General features: G+C 39.9%; 1 protein-coding gene across 2 annotated transcripts in view; it reads left to right on the plus strand.

Annotated features, from left to right (window-relative positions):
• The window catches only part of cdh7a (cadherin 7a), a 205,543-nt gene that overhangs the window by 60,854 nt on the left and 128,150 nt on the right, over window positions 1-16,539 (plus strand). For both annotated transcript variants that reach the window (XM_037694077.1, XM_037694078.1), the window contains exon 2: window positions 13,245-13,539. In XM_037694077.1, coding sequence (XP_037550005.1) covers window positions 13,245-13,539 — 295 coding nt within the window. The remainder of the gene's footprint in view (window positions 1-13,244; window positions 13,540-16,539) is intronic.

Raw genomic sequence — 16,539 nt, forward strand, 5'->3', positions numbered from 1 at the left:
GGTCGCCGTCTGGTTCCTCCGGAGGGACGGGACGCTGCTCCGACCTGGGCAGCTTCGCTCCGGAAGCTTCCGCGAGGCTTGGCTCCAGGGGGGGGGGTTACCGAGGAATAGCCCCGCTCGGTGAATCCCTCAACTCTGGTGATGGGAGCGGACTGGGGACCGACTCCTCTAATCTACCAGGAAAGAACCGTCTGCGGCCTCGCCCGTGGAACGTCCTGTTGGAACGCGAGGCCGTATGGATCAAGACGGTGAGCCACAGTGGAGCCCAGTGAAAAATAACCTTTCCGCCGATCATCCGAACTGGCGGGAAAAGGCGAGGGACGTAGAAAAAAGGGGTCCCTTCATGTCAGCCTCCTCCTGGGTCCCGCCGGGCAACCCCTGAGGGCGCCGTCGGCCGGGAGCGGTGTGATCGCCGATGCGAAACGAGGTGGGATGGGGTGAGCATTCACTCAGCCCCCCTCCACCTACACTACGCTCCCCAGGAGGGAAAGAGCAGCGGGGCTGCAGCTGAGCACGCCTTGCCCCGGAGGAACCATCCGGTTCGCCCCGAGGGTCGGCGATAAGAGGAAAACCACAAGATGGCGTTGTCCAGCGTGTAGTGACCTGTCACTGGGAAATGTTCCACGACGCTTACCTTGGAATAAGACTGCTGTCATCTTCTCCTCGGGGAGGAGAACTCACCGGACGACCGGAGGTCGACTGCCGGGCCAAGCATCTTTCGCAAAGGTTGGTCATTTACACAATTTATCTTCTTTGTTCTTCTGACAGTGCTATATTAGCTCGCTGAAGAAAAAATGGGAGCCGATTTCCCGCTCTTAACGTAATTTATACGGACCGGGTGGGGCCCACACAGCAGGTGGGCGTGGACTAATTTTTTTCAGTGCTTATGCTCTGCATAACGGGATAAACCATCAGCGACAGCCTTAAAGGGCGAAGCCTATATGAAATAGAACAGAGATTTCCTACCTGGTCCCTGAAAACAAATAGACTTTTAAATAAGTAAATGAGAAGTAAACATTTTTAAAAGAGTTAAAAGGTGATTGGAAACAAAATCTGAATTCATCACCTATCATTCCTGAAAGAAATGGAAATCAGTTGCCAGGTTTCATGCCATCCTTTTAAATTACAATCAACTTAAGATGAGAAAACGAGTTATAAACATTTTGGGTCAAACCTTAGGAAGGATGTTTGGTGTGTATGATGTTGTGAGATCTTGGAAATGAAGGCCATACTTTTCTTTTCTTAGTTTAGGGAGTGGCTGAGAGATTAAAGAAGGTGTAATTGGAAGAACAACTGCTCGAATCCACGGCCCGACAACCTCACAATGTGGGTGGGAAAAACACCCACACCTGCCTCCATCCTCATTTGGCCCACTTTGGTTGCATTCGGGCCCAAAAAATCTGACCCGACCTGGCCCCAGCTCCTAGCCATCATTTCCAAACCCCACCCGACCCAACAAATTAACAGTAATTACCCCCCCCCCCCAAAAAAAAAAAAAACCCAAACAATATTTTTAATTAAGCTTTGATTGCTTATATAGTTACCAATTGGTGGACGCGCGCGGCTGAGAAAAGGGGGCAGAAGATTAGAGCTGAGTGGGTGGTTGTCCTTTCATGGCTGTCAAAGTGCATTAAATTCCTACATTCTGCATTATTCAGACATGGGCCATGCTCTGACATGTCTGTGAGGATATTTTGGGATCTCACCTGTTTGCGTAATTGGCCCCGCGCGTCCGCTGAGTGCAGCAACTTAAGGAACATCCATTTGGGCTTGGATGGATCGCTGCCTGGCAGTATAGTCCCATCTGAAGCCTAACTGAATTTAAAAAAAATTTTTTTTTTACCTCTTTCAAGGCCGGTCAGCTTGCGGTGAAATGGCCTTGTGCAGCTGGTGAAGTATGGCAAGCCATGTTGCCATATATTTGGCTCATTAACCGCACATGTTCGCTGATGCAATCAAAAGCCTGACACTGACCCGGCCCGCCCATCCAGCACACTGGCTTCGGGCCCAGGTTAGAAACGACAGCTCTAACTCTGGGCCCTTGAGCAAGGCACTTAACCCCCACCATCTGCTCCCTCAGGTTCCCCAGATAGCAGCTCTTTGCTTCACACAGAGGGCTGTGGTAGTTCAGTGGCCTATAGTTGCGTCAGGAAGGGTATCCGGTGGAAAGAAACAATTACCAAGTCTTTGTGCAACTTAGTTTGCTGTGGCGACCCTGGAAGAAGGAAGCAGCCAAAAGAAGTAAAAAAAAAACATACAAAAAAAACCTTTCTTTCTTTTTTTAGTTAAGATCAGTGATTATGATGGGAAAACCAAAATGAAGAACATTTGAAAAAGCAAGAATGTCCAATATGCAGGAAACCTGACATGAGAATGTATTATTGTGTTCATGGAGACAGTTTTTTAACAGATCATGCTAACTGTGCCACAACTTGTCTAATTAGCAGCTTAAAAAAGTCCAGAAATTGTTTTCCAAACCATCTATCTGGATGTTTATTTCCCGCCAAAAAAACCCAAAAAAAAAACAGTGGATAAAATTGCTCCCTGCTCCCTCCGCTTGCCAGGATCCATCACTCTGCTCAGATAAATTAAATAAATAAATAAATATACTATTCTCTAACACACAGTAAAACTCCTTCTCACTTGAATATGTTGCACAAAAAGAACATTTAGGTGTACTTGCATTCTCTGTTCAATTTCAGTCCAGAAAAACACTCATGTCAAACTACAAAACACTCACTATTCAAATCCCTCGGAGACGGGGGCATCGGCGTACCACTTGTTGGATTTGATTGGCCTTTTGGAAGCAAAATGTTCCCCACACAGGTACAGGGGTTGCAATATCTTCTCACTTTTGTGTTTCTTGTTTTTTTTTTGTTGTAGTTTTTTTTTCTTCCCTGTTTGGTTGTTTTAACAACATACATCGTTCTTGCTGCGATTCTGAGATAAGCCGATCTGTTGGCGCTGCTCAGTGAAGTCTTCTGAAAGCAGTTGTTTGCTGAGGGCTCAGCAGCAACAGCAGAGCCTGGTTTAGTGGAATGTGTTGAGTAATGCTCACACGTTTGTGTCCTTTTCACATTTTTGTGTTGTGCACCGCCTTTTGATGGAAATACATTTTACTCTCCTCAAAATAAGCATGCATGCGTGATATATGGGTTTTAGTTTGGATCTTTTTATGCAAATGTACTTTTATCTGTTTGAAGACATTATGTTGGAGATGTGCAACGTCAAGCCAAATTGACCAAAAGAGAAAAAATACAACAGAGGTTTGCATCTTCCACTTGTCTTTTCATATTGCATCTAATGCCAAAGCTGAGGAAAAAAAATCAAACAAACACACTGAGCAATATTTCTAGTTAAACAAGCAGCATAAATCAGCGGGTTGTTATTCATCCCTTTATGCTCTTTGCCTCTTTTCCTTTTTTCTGTTGCTCCGCAGGCAGACAAGCAAACACAAAAGTAACAGGCTGGTCCCAGGAGAACTGCCAGAATACAAAGTGATGATAAGTGTCAGCACTGATTTCAGGAGGATTGGTGTTCAGATCCCACCCCTCCTCACAATCCCAGAGAGTGCCTTTGAGCTACACCGCTGCGGCGCACACCGCTGCGTTACGTTCGCCCCGAGGGAAAGCAAATGAAAGAACAACCGAGCAACTGTTGAGATCTTTGCAGGAGGATCAGCTCCAGCCTTCTGTAAAAGTAATAAAAATTGAAACAGCACAGGTGAACCCAACAATTTTCAGTCAGGATATCTGGACAGTTTCTTTTATTTATTTATTTTTCTGATGAAACGTTTCACCTTCCATCCAGAAGGCTTCATCAGTCAAGGAAACACACAACACAAAACGGATTCTTCCCCCAACAGCTTACTCCAAAGTGGAACAAACCAATTATGTTGGTGCTAAGATGTTTTTTTTTTGACATGCCCCCTCCTCTGGTGCCGGCACTCTCCCTCATCAATGGTCATGTCAAACTGGTTCAAAACCAACAAAGTCCATGCTCAATAATCCATGTATACAATCCAACAAGGTGAGAAAAAAAAGACCATTTGATTAATAGGATTAATAGGTTTAACTCAATACCCAGATAGTAGTAAGCAGCCAAGGGGGCTGCCCACAGTGGGCTTAGAGTTGAAGGTCCAAATAGTTCCAGTACCAGAGAATGAAGGAGTCCCAGAGAGGCTGCATATATCGGTGGACACGTGGTGGAAGGCGAGGAATGTCTGACGGAATCACTAGGAGGCTGTAGATAAAACCATGGAGGTCCAAAGCATGGGAGGAACACAGGAGTCAATGCTGTAACACGTGAGTCAGCTTTAGTGTTCAAAAATCACAAAGAATGGTAAAGTGGCTAGGAGCACAACTACCGGTAGGCAGATAATGTGCCAGCGTCAAAGTGAAGTCCTCCACTGCCATTTCTACACCTACAGCTCATTAGGAGAATGGTCCACAGGTCCAGATGACCTGACTGAAAAATGTTGGATTGTATGCCTTGATTATTGAGCATGGACTTTGTTGGTCCACAGGTGTGTTAGTTGGCACCATCTGGTGTCAAGGAGCTGAAGGAGGAAACTGGAATTCCCACACATACATGTTTTATGCCTCGCTGAGATTGAACTCCTTTGTGTTTGAAACTTGTATTAAGCCAAACAGTTTGCTGAAACAACCTCATGGTGTGTTTAACCTTTGACCTGGCTGGCATGCTTTTGTTGCCCAATCTGCTCTGTCCTTCTTGTCCATGGCATTTGCTGGAAACAAACGGCCACGGATGGCTTCCTCCAGATTAAATGTTGACTCTGTCCTAGACTGACAATTTACTCCAGCTTGGCTCCTGACAGCAGGAGATGGTGAATAAACATGGCGAGCCCTATAAGAGAGAGGCCACATATACTTAAGATTGAGGACACAGCCGATGTAATCTCCCCCCCTCAGTGTGGCATCTATCACCGGGGCTGATGGATTCCATTAATAAAAGACCTTTGGTGTTGTATCCTCTGTTCAGCATGTAGTTCTTCAGTGCCACCACAATAATATTGACCTAATCATTCTCCAGCCCTGCAGTGCTGCGCTCGGAACCTGAAATAACATTCATTTATCCTATAATGAGACGTTGACATTTACAGATACATTGAAAGAAAGGTTTGAATAAAACTATTGTATGAGTGCGTTGTAATATTATTTTATTGTGCTACACAGTAAACAAGAGAAGCCAGTGACTAATTGAAAAGTACTGTAGAAAGTGTGTGGTGATCCTAAAAATGAAAGACTATTGATTGGCTCCTTTTTCGTATTGTTTTGTTGCACTGAGTCCAAAAATTGCTTTTAAACTCTGAAGTTCAATGTCACCTGCTGGCAAGATTAATAACGATTTTGTAGCAATTCAGGCAAAGCACCAGAAAGCTCTAGATGAATGTAGACAAGTTTTTTCCAGAACTTTTTTCAACCTCAATAATAATAATTAAAAAATAATAATAAGCTCACCGAGTTAGAGATTATGCAAGTGAAGTATTCCTGAAATGGATCTGCCCTAGAAGGTGATGGGCTAGTATCCTAATTCTGAGCAGAATGAGACTCAGAGCTGCATGGTGCTTGGAGGAAAGAAAGTTTTCTGAGAAGCAAAAAGATGCTGCAGTCGTCCATCTGCCTTTGGTTAAATGTTCAAACATTCCAGTTGACGGATAACTTGAAAGAGGGAATGAGTAATCTTTTCGTGGTGCAGTTTATCGCCTATGCAACAATAATGTATTTTTTTGTTTATTCACGGATATTCAATTAAGATTTCGCATTGTCCACCTAAATACATTTTATCACTGGCTGGGCAGCAGCTGTGCCAAGATTGACAGCAATGCTGACTTTTTTCACCCACTGGGGTATTGTTTTGTCAGACCTGTGTGTCTCCACATTTCCTCTCTCTGCAGAGATGGAAAACTGACAGATCACTGCTGTCAACTGCAGCAAGTGCTGTATCGTGTCTGGCTGAAGAAGATGCACCACTTAAAGTGGTAGTTCAGATCTCTTGAAATGAGGGTTTGTAGAAGACTAATGAACAAAGATTTTAGCGCCTTTAAATAGTGTGTTGAATTGCCTCGTTTTTAATAAATATAACTTTATTCTTACCAGATTGACAGGTATATTGGCTAGACTGAGGCACTGTCCACCTGGGAGAAGCATTTTTTTTTAATGTATTTAAAAAAATAATCATTTCAAACCTGCATCCATATTAAAACAATACTTTAGAAGCCACAAAACCTTCGCTTTTTGAAAATGTTTTTTAGAAGAGAAAAAAAATTGGAAACACCAGACTTGAGTCTTTATGTAGACCCCAGAAACTCAATATTTTGTTAACAATGATGTCATACCCTCATCTCCTGCCTAACCTACAACCCCCGGAGAGACCGACCTAACTCCAAAGAAGTGTTCATTATATCTGTGTATCTGAACTGACACAACTCTCATTCAACACTGTTTAATGTGACTTGACATGGAAGTTCCTCCTTTCTGTCAGTCAAAATAATTATAATCTTGTATTACCATCCTTGCCTATTTTGTCTTGTGGTGTTTACAGTTTTTAACTCGTCAAGTCAAATATATTTATATAGCACATTTATAACAGCAGCCGTTACCAAAGTGCTTAACAATAAGATCAAGGCAGTAATTAAAGAAAGAGGAAAAATAACAAGATATAATTAAAAGCATCAAAATAAAACCATGGTAACGCAAACACAATGAGAAACAATGCACTACTAAATCAAATCACACTGTGGTAAATGTCTGTGATAACAGGTGTGTTTTTTTAGGAGAGATTTAAAAGCAGGGGGTGAAGTGGCGTGTCTAATGTTGAGGGATGGATTGTTCCAAAGTTTAGGGTTCGTGACTGAAAAAGCCCGATCCCCTCTGAGCTTCAGCCTGATGTTTGGTACAACCAAAAGAGGCAGGTCAGATGATTGCAGTGCCGAGAAGGAACAGAAGGTTGAAGTAGGCCAGAGAGGTATGAGGGTGCAAGGTTATTTAGGCATTTAAAGGTCAACAGTAGAATTTTTAAATCAATTCTAATACACACAAGGAGCCAGTGAAGAGAGGACAAAACTGGTGAAATACGCTCAAACCTACGCGTTCCAGTTAATAAATGAGTTGCAGCATTTTGGACAACATATACACTTTACCTTCAGCACCAAATATAGCTCTGGTATACTGTAGCTATTACATATTATTTTGTCTGCATTGTGTGGATTTTTTTTTTTTTTTTTAGGAAAACTATTTTTATTTGACAAGGTAAATAAAACAAACACAAAAAAAACCCCTTGTATATGCATTTACATAGTCAATTTCAAATTGCATGCTTGTTTGCATAACATTTATTGGTAATTTACGAGATCAACTAGCAACAGTTGCAGTTAGCTGTAGCATTTCCAATACAATATGGGGCTATTTTGTAAGAAACATTTTATTTCTACTAAAATTACTTACATTAAACTGACAGTCACATAACAGTTTACATAATTATGTTTTTAGAATAAAAAACAACTTTAGTCAACAATTTTCAGTCAGGTTATCCGGACAGTTTTTTTCTTTTTTTGTGTGCTGAAACGTTTCACCTTCCATCCAGAAGGCTTCATCAGTCAAGGAAACACACAACACAAAACTGATTCTTCCCCCAGCAGCTTACTCCAAAGTGGAACAAACTAGTTATGTTGGTGCTAAGATGGTCTCTTTGGCACGCCCCCTCCTCTGGTGTCGGCCTTTTCCCTCGTCGACAGTCATGTCAAACTGGTTCAAAACCAACAAAGTCCATTCTCAGTAATCCAGGTATACAATTCAACAATTTTCAGTCAGGTCATCTGGACAGTTTCTTTTTCTTTCAGTTTTATTTGTGCACAAAAAAAAAAAAAAGAAACTGTCCAGATGACCTGACTGAAAATTGTTGGATTGTATACCTGGATTTTTGAGAATGGACTTTGTTGGTAACCAGCTTTATTGTCATTGCACAATTAAGTACAGCAAAATTACGTTCTGTACAGCCATCCAAAGGGTAGACAGACGTGCAATGGGGCAGCAGCATCAATGAAACGCTGCCCTTATTGCTTAGATAAGAACAACTTTATAAACTTAATACAAGTTTTGAGCTTGGAGATATTTTCCGACAGCATCAATTCACTTTAGCCTTGGCCCTGCTCTGATGAGCCACCAGTCTGGTTGATTTATTTTTCTCCAAAATAAGATCGTCCATTGTTTGCAACATGTAAAATAGCAATTGTTCAAAACCATTCCACACAATGGGCAGCACGGTGGCGCAACTGGTAGAGCTGCTGCCTCTCAGCGAACAGGTCCCTGGTTCAAACCCCGGTCCAGGTGCCTTCTGGGTGGAGTTTGCATGTTCTCTCCGTGCATGCGTGGGTTTTCTCCGGGTACTCCGGTTTCCTACCACAGACCAAAAACATGCATGTTAGGCTGATTGGTAACTCTAAATTGTCCCTAGGTGTGAATGAGAGAGTGAATGGTTGTTTGTCTCGTTTGTCTCTGTGGCCCTGTGATGGACTTGCGACCTGTCCAGGATGTACCCCGCCCCTCGCACAGTGATTGCTGGACATGGGCACCAGCGATCCCCGTGACCCAAAATGGAATAAACGGGTAAAGAAAATGGATGGATGGATGGATTCCACACAAACACTCTACAAATGATGAATACGTCTTTAAAGTGGACTAAAAATGCAACGTAACACAGACATTCAGATACAAAATAATTTTCCCATGCAAGTCTAATAATCCATTTGGGTCTGGATGGCAGTTTGAAGCTATTTGATGTGAGTTTTAGTTAGCTGCCTGTTCCATTAAGTAACATTCGTTCTGGAAAGTTCTTTCAATTGCTGCACTACATTTGAGAGTTTTCCTTTTGTTGGTACTGGTTGAAGGTGAACTTTGTGAAATCTTTCAAACCAAGGTGAAAGTTTGTGCTTAGTTTCTTGTATTGAAGTACAACAATTCTCAGAAAAAAAGTGGACATTATTAGCAATTCTGTTCTTTTTAGTAATTAAATCTCGAGGTGAATGGGAGAATGCTAAAAAATCTCAACAACAGAGACTCAGCTGGGACAGATGATTTGAACCTAAGCAGCACTGAAAATCAATAGTCTGTAGAATACACACACTTGTTGTAGAAACAATTTATATTAGAATTTTCTATGAAACATTTATGAATAGGAAACTTATAAAGCACAGGTCATTTAGTGACTTGTGATTTTCCTATTGAACTACACACTTGTTTTTTTCCAACACTATCATGTCGGATTTGATTTAAAATAAATTTTTGTCTGGCTTTAATGATGAACTGTTAGATTTAAGGACCATAACAATATTGAAAACCTTTTTTTTGCATGATTGTAGTGAAATTATATTAACCATGTGCTAATTCTGGTTACCTTTCAATTACACACATTGGTAAAGTTATAGTTTCTAAACCGCATTTGTCTCCATTTCATTTGGTATAGCATGTAGAAACAGTTTGTCTTGCAAACCAGTATAGTAGTTTTAATTTTATAACATGTATTATTTTAAAGCTGATTCTTTCCAATACATTTTTTTACACAATATTTAACACCTATTGTAGATTCAGAGCAGTAGTAAAGATGGTACAGCCTCAGTGGAGATTTTCTTCTGTAAATTTTCTAAACAAAATGTCAAAACTTGGGAAAGGCAGACCATGAAATACTTGCTCTACATGCTCTGATGGTGCTTTTACATGTTTGTGATGACAGAGAAAAGACAGACACTGTGCAGTGTGCTGACAGCTTAAAACGGTCTGTCTGTCCATCTTTCAGTATCAACCACAGTTTTTTCCATCACGTGCTGTGATCACTTCATGTGGACGAGGCTGTTGGGAATCAGAACACTCCATCTTCAAAGAGGATAATTCAAGCTCAAATCATTGTTATGATGTTAATTTTTTTTTAGAGCTACTCAAGGAATATTTTGTTGCTTTGAGAATAAGTGTTAAAGCCACTTGTAAAGTCTTGTCTCGCTCTTACAAATATTTAATCCCTGACATCAGCAAAGTGATCTTGTGGTGACTACCTGAATTTAATGTAAAAAAGTATAATCTTTTTAAACGTTTACATGCAATTTGTCTATTTTTGTGTCGTGTCTGTGCAACTGTGGTGCAGCTGATTTAGGACTGGAAAATTGTAGGTTTGACTCCCTGACTCGTCCATATGTTGTGGTGCCTTTGAGCAAGTTATTATTCCCTAACTGCTGCATGGGCGCTTACATACCCGCTTGCTGTTCCATTTGGCTGTATCTCATGAGTAATGGGTTAAATGCAGAGCACCAATTTTGTCGATGTTTGGGAAATGATAATGATGCATAGCACTTCCATTATGTTTGTTGCCCACATAAGTTGCTTTTTATTTGCTGTGCAGGCAGATTTATAGAGATATTTTACAGCATTGTTCATAATAACAGGCACAGAATCAGAACATTTCTAAAATTTTACAAAATAAAATACCAGAGGTATGGAAGCTTGTGACATCTGGGCCATACCTTAGATACTGATCCTGGGTTCTGTTGGAGCAACTCTTATAATTTTCAAGCTTCTTATGCTCCTTCTTCCTGATGCTACAGTTGTTTGAGATTGTTACATCAATAAACGCTAGATTATTGTGGGGTTTGTCAACCACCACAATGTCGGGTTGGTTAGCCGTCACCTATTAGTCAATCTGGATCTAAAAAATCGACAACATCTTAGCTAGGTCATTTTCCACCACTTTTGGTGAAGTCTCACTTTGACCACCAGACCTCCGTTCTGTACTCAACAAAGACTTTCCGGTATACAGTTTCAGTCACTTGGTTAAGGCATTCCATGTATGCCTTTTGACTGCTGCATCTTATATCATGCAGTGTTCAATACAGTCTCTAAAGGCTCCCACATACTCTGGTGTACTGTGTGTACTCTGTGGGATGTGTGGACACTGCGTGCACTGTCTGCAAATGTTTGGAACTTCATACTCGAGCGTACACCCTGATGGGCTGCAGACCAGCTCCGCAGACAAAGGGTGTTTATTTTGAGGACAAATTAAGGTTGTCAATTGGTCATTTGCTTACATGCCTTCTGGATTGACTGACAGGTCGCAAAAAAAAAAAAAGAGAGAGAGCTGCCGGCAGCCCTGGGTAGAGGCAGCTGGCAGCCCAGGAGCAGTGGCAGCAGTGTTCTGTGTTTACATGTTGTTAATAAAAAGTTATTAAAAAAAAAAAAAAAAGCAGGGAGCGTTGGCCCTGCAGCCCATACAGTACATCGGACCGGCCCACAGGAAAATCTCCAGACCCTCCCAATTAGCCACACTGGGCCTTATTATAATTCTTTTATGACAAATTCCTTCATTTCTCACAATTTCAGTCATGGTGTCAATGGACGAGGAGGAAGAGATCGCTTGCCTCTTGGGGAAAAAAGCAAAAGTAAAGGCCATTAAACCAGACCAGGGAGGAAGAAGGGGAGTTTAATACATTGGTGTCATATACAAAACATTCTGTCGCCGGACAGTATATTGTGCGACACAGAGTAAGCACACGTGGTCGTAAAAATAGAGTTTTGCGCTGACATGGCTTGCAGACGTCAGCCTCAAGTCCCCATTGAGTTTGCCTTGGGTAAATGTGGACCTCCTGAGGAGTGAAGTACACCCAACTATGTGGCAGCCTTTAAGGTATTCTTGCACGTGTAAAGTAAGTTTCTGGGAGTTCAACAGCAGGCTGGCTTTAAATGCATCAATGAGGGCTATTTATAAGACAGATCTGGGTTGGCAGGCCTCAGACTGACCAAGTTTTACAGATCAAAGACGAAACATTTCTCGCAAAAAGAAACTGTCCAGATGAACTTTTTTTGTATTCAAGTATTGGAAGACACATGGAATGTGAAAATATATCAAGAGCAGGCTGTGCTCATAACTGAGTGATGGTTCAAGAACAACAAAAAGGAGAAAGTCTACCAAGACACCAGTGGCCACTCTGAAGAGTTTCAAGTTTTTGTAGATGAGATGGGAGAGCCTGTGCATACAACTGTTTCGTGGGTTCTTCACCACTCTAAACTGTATGGGAGAATAGCTGAGTGAAAGCCACTGTTGAAGAAAACTCTGAATAAATCTAAACTACAGGTTGTGCAAAACCATGGTCAGATGCTTTTCAACAGTTGGCCATGGTTGACCCTGCCCAGAGACCTTCACTTAGGAGTTAATATTGTGGACTTTCTTCCTGATGTATGATAGTAGCTTAGTTGTTTCATCCTGCATAGTGATTCTGACACCTAAGTCTTCTGCCTGCCTCATTTTGCTTAACGTCTCAAGGTGCTGGTCTTGTGGTGAAATCCTCTAGACTTTGTTTGGAGCTTTTGTATCTTTAAATTGGTAACTTCTATGCCATTCTTTGACCACATTATTATAACCTTGGGGTATTTGTAGGCTTGCAGATAAACATACTAAAGTGCTTCTGGGTGATTACTAATGTTGCCTGAAAATCTCCACTTTATTTTGAAAATATTGTTGGGATAATGTAAAAAGAGACCATTTAGTAATTAAATATGTTAAAATAATTCAAACTGATTTGTGTGCTTGTTCTTTGTGGGAGATGAGCTTGTGATTGTTACGGAATTTGATATAAAAATTGTTTTATTTGTAATGGCCATTGCATTAGTGCCCTTCTTATAAGTGGCATTATTTATTCCCTTTCCATTATCTGTAAAAATAAAATAAAATAAAAAGCAGAGTGTTTGTTTGGGGGAAAATATTTCATGAATTTTTTTTTGCTTGTCTTGATCTTTTGATCTGATTCTAATATTTTTGCTGCAAACATCATGTGCCCACAACACTGAACAGTGAGGGAGTGAATAAACACCATGTATTTGCTCATTTTCTGTAGACATCGGCAATGACATGAGAGGAAAAATTTGCATGGTTTAAATAATAAATGCTTTCTAATGCCTGACGGCATAGATGCATTTAATAGCTTAAATGTGTTAAAATATGTAAATAACAACAAATGTTCTAAAACACTTGGTTGTTTAAATTTGAATGCAGTTCAGTCAATGAGCCAAGGTTGTTAACTCTGAATGGATAATGTGGGACATCATCATGACCTGTTTTATTACTAATCATTACTGCTACAACAATCTGGTCATCCTTTTTTAAGACAGGAATATCAACTTAAATATTAAAGTAATTTTGCTTTAATAAGTAATATAGTGTCTTTTGCTTTTGTCTTCCAACAGCTGCACTCTGATGTGGACAAAGGAGATGGCAAGGTGAAGTATGTATTAACTGGAGAGGGCGCCACATCCATCTTTACCATTGATGAAAACACCGGAGACATTCATGCCACGAAGCGCCTGGATCGGGAGGCTCAGGCTTATTACACCCTCCAAGCTCAAGCTTTAGACCGACTAACCAACTTACCGGTGGAGCCGAGGTCTGAGTTTGTGGTCAAAGTGCAGGACATCAATGATAATGAACCCAAGTTTCTTGACGGGCCGTACATGGCAGGCGTACCAGAGATGTCACCTTTAGGTAAGCTTCCTTGCTTCTCTTAAACATGATCTCTTTTTTTTTCCCAATGATTTCTTTCCAACTCCTGTCTCACTTTCTCTTTGATTTGCCCTCCCTCTAATATCCCCATTTGATAATTTTCCACCTCACTGAATTCCTCTTTCTGTCTCTAGGTCATCAGGTGGTTTGAGACGTGTGCTGTGTTATTATGAGTCCTGCATGTTCACTTTGTTAGAATGAATATGTGCTTATCACTCAGGTCCAGTTTAAACCATTTGGAAGTTCTACTTGTTCATTGTACAGTTCTAGGTTAAGGTTATAACAACTTTACAGATTTTTTTTTTACTGCAGTGGCCAAAAGCACCTTATATTTTCAAAAATGGATATTTTAGTAAAAAACATTAACTGTGGCACTAGCTTCTTCAATCTTTTTTTGTTTGTTGTTGTTCCTATTCATATCTTGCACTGGCTTTGTAGCAATGTTTGCAGTTTTATTGGAAAATAGAAAACTACCAGTTTGAAGCTCCCATGATCCCTTTGCTTTGAAACTAAGGCAATGAGTTATGAGACTTTTTTGGTGATCTATTTATTGGCATTTTTTACCAATTCCAGCTACTAAAGAGATAAATCTTGTGAAGTATGTTATTTAGTTTCAATATCAGTCATGCAAGAAAAGAAGATTTACCCTGAGCCATAAATTGCCACCATAATCAACATTCCTCCAGCAACGAGTAATATACTGAGAGTGATGCTTGGCTAACTGTGGGAATGAACTTATTTTCCTGTTATTTCTTTAATGTAAAAAAATACTTATACTGCTCATATTATCATTAAGCTCATGTTTAGATTCTTGCAAATGTTGTGAGCTGTTTCTCCATGCAGTGCCAGTTTCACATGTTATATGAAACTGCACTGCACCATTAAGACTGACTGCCTAATTCATGTTTGACATAGCTGTGAATATGTTTAGATCTGTTTAGATCTTGTTCACTTTATGGATTGGGGTTAATCTGAATCATTCACTAAAGTAACCCAGTTCACTTGACTTATTTTTTTTAATTCAACGTTTATTCATACAGGTTAGTCTCATGGAGCCTTGAGGACTAGTTTACAAGACGGACCTTTTATCTGGTACCCGTTACATTTGCACTTATGTACAGAAGGGTTGACTAATTTCCTGTAGAAGTTAGCTATACATCAAAACTGTGGCTATACGTAATGACTTAGATCGTATGTAGTGACAAACATTGTTGGGACCCTACTGTGACTTGTCAAGCATGCAAACCTCTTCTTCTACTAAGCGCACATTCCCCATATATAACAAAACCTACACTCCTTCCCTTTGCCTTTTCTACTTTTTCTCAGTGGGAAAGCAAAGAAGGTGTGTGTGTCCACATCTGAGGAGAAAACATGAAGAAATCACAAGAAAGGGTGGTTCTCAGTTGTCTGCAACTTTGTTCTTTCTCATTTTGTTTGAAAGAACCATTCAGAAGATTCAGATAGTTCATGAATATCTTTGTGCAACAAAATAGTTCCTGATAGAAAAAAAATCCACTACTATAAAAAGGACAGTGTTCGTAGGTAGCTCTAGTATGTTCATAATGTCTCACTCTGGCTAAATGGCGGCTTTTTTATCTTTATTGAGTACGCCAAACAAGCGTGCCCACAATTATGGAAGTATACAGTTTGAGAAAAACCAAATGGTGCCAGTTTCATTTAGAACTTTCATCATATTCATCATTCCATTTTTATCAGTTTATCCCATAATCAGTTTGAGTTAAGCTGTGGTTAAACATTTTGTTGATTAAAAAAAAAGTCATGTTTTGCTAAAACAAAATGTTATTTTTTTCCCCTATTTTCTGTTAAAATGGGAAAATATAGACACTAATTTGGATTTACAGGTTCTCTCAATTATTATGTAGCCAATGTCATACAAATCAATTAGCCAAGATTTGGTGAGAAATGAAGCACAAATGTAGGATTTTTTTTTTTTTTTTAATGTACTGGAAACCACCTCATACGCAGAGCAAGGTACCTGGTGCTTGGCAAAAAGGCTGAATGGCAGCCTGCCAGATGGACAGATTCCTGTAAAATACATGAGGAAATGATGAAGGAAGTGATAATCTTGGCAGTGGTGCAGCACCCTAAGCCGTATACTACACACATTAATTTTACTGGGATATATGTATACCGTCAAGTAAATGAGTGTGATAAGTGTAATGTGGCCGCAGCAAGGCTAAGGAAAGCTGCAAAAACAGACTATCTCATCTATAGACATAAACCTCCACTTTCTCGTGAATTCTTTTAAGTTGGTTGTTTGCAGTCCATATATCAAAGGATACAAAGGAGCAAATAACATGTACAGAATATGCGCTTGGACTAAAAACACATTTTCATTCAGTTTTAGTCTGCAGTTTCACTGTAAGCTACATTGAAAGCATTTAGTGAATGAACATTTGTTGTATTTTCTATATGGATTGATTACAGCTGCGCTACATAACATCATGTAATATTTCAGACATTTAGACACTGTTCCTTTTAACATTGCCCTGTCCAAATGTTTGTCATTGCTGCCACCAAATTCAAAACTACCTTCTTTTTTTTTTTCTTCTAAAAATGGAGCAGTATGTTTTTAGTTCATTGATGTAATTATTAGGTTCCATGGTGAGTAAAATATTCATTTACAAAATTAACACATCCTTGATTCTGTTTTAATTACATTTTGCCAACTTTGTCAGAATAGTGGTTGTAATGAAATTAAGCAAGTATTTATTCTATTAATCAGGATAATAATGGTAATATTAGTAGTTCTTATATATTATCTATCTATCTATCTATCTATCTATCTATCTATCTATCTATCTATCTATCTATCTATCTATCTATCTATCTATCTATCTATCTATCTATCTATCTATCTATCTATCTATCTATCTATCTATCTATCTATCTATCTATCTATCTATCTATCTATCTATCTATCTATCTATCTATCTATCTATCTATCTATCTATCTATCTA

The sequence above is a fragment of the Nematolebias whitei genome, chromosome 20 (genome assembly GCF_014905685.2).
Source record: "Nematolebias whitei isolate Nwh7 chromosome 20, NemWhi1, whole genome shotgun sequence".
Taxonomy (NCBI): domain Eukaryota; kingdom Metazoa; phylum Chordata; class Actinopteri; order Cyprinodontiformes; family Rivulidae; genus Nematolebias; species Nematolebias whitei.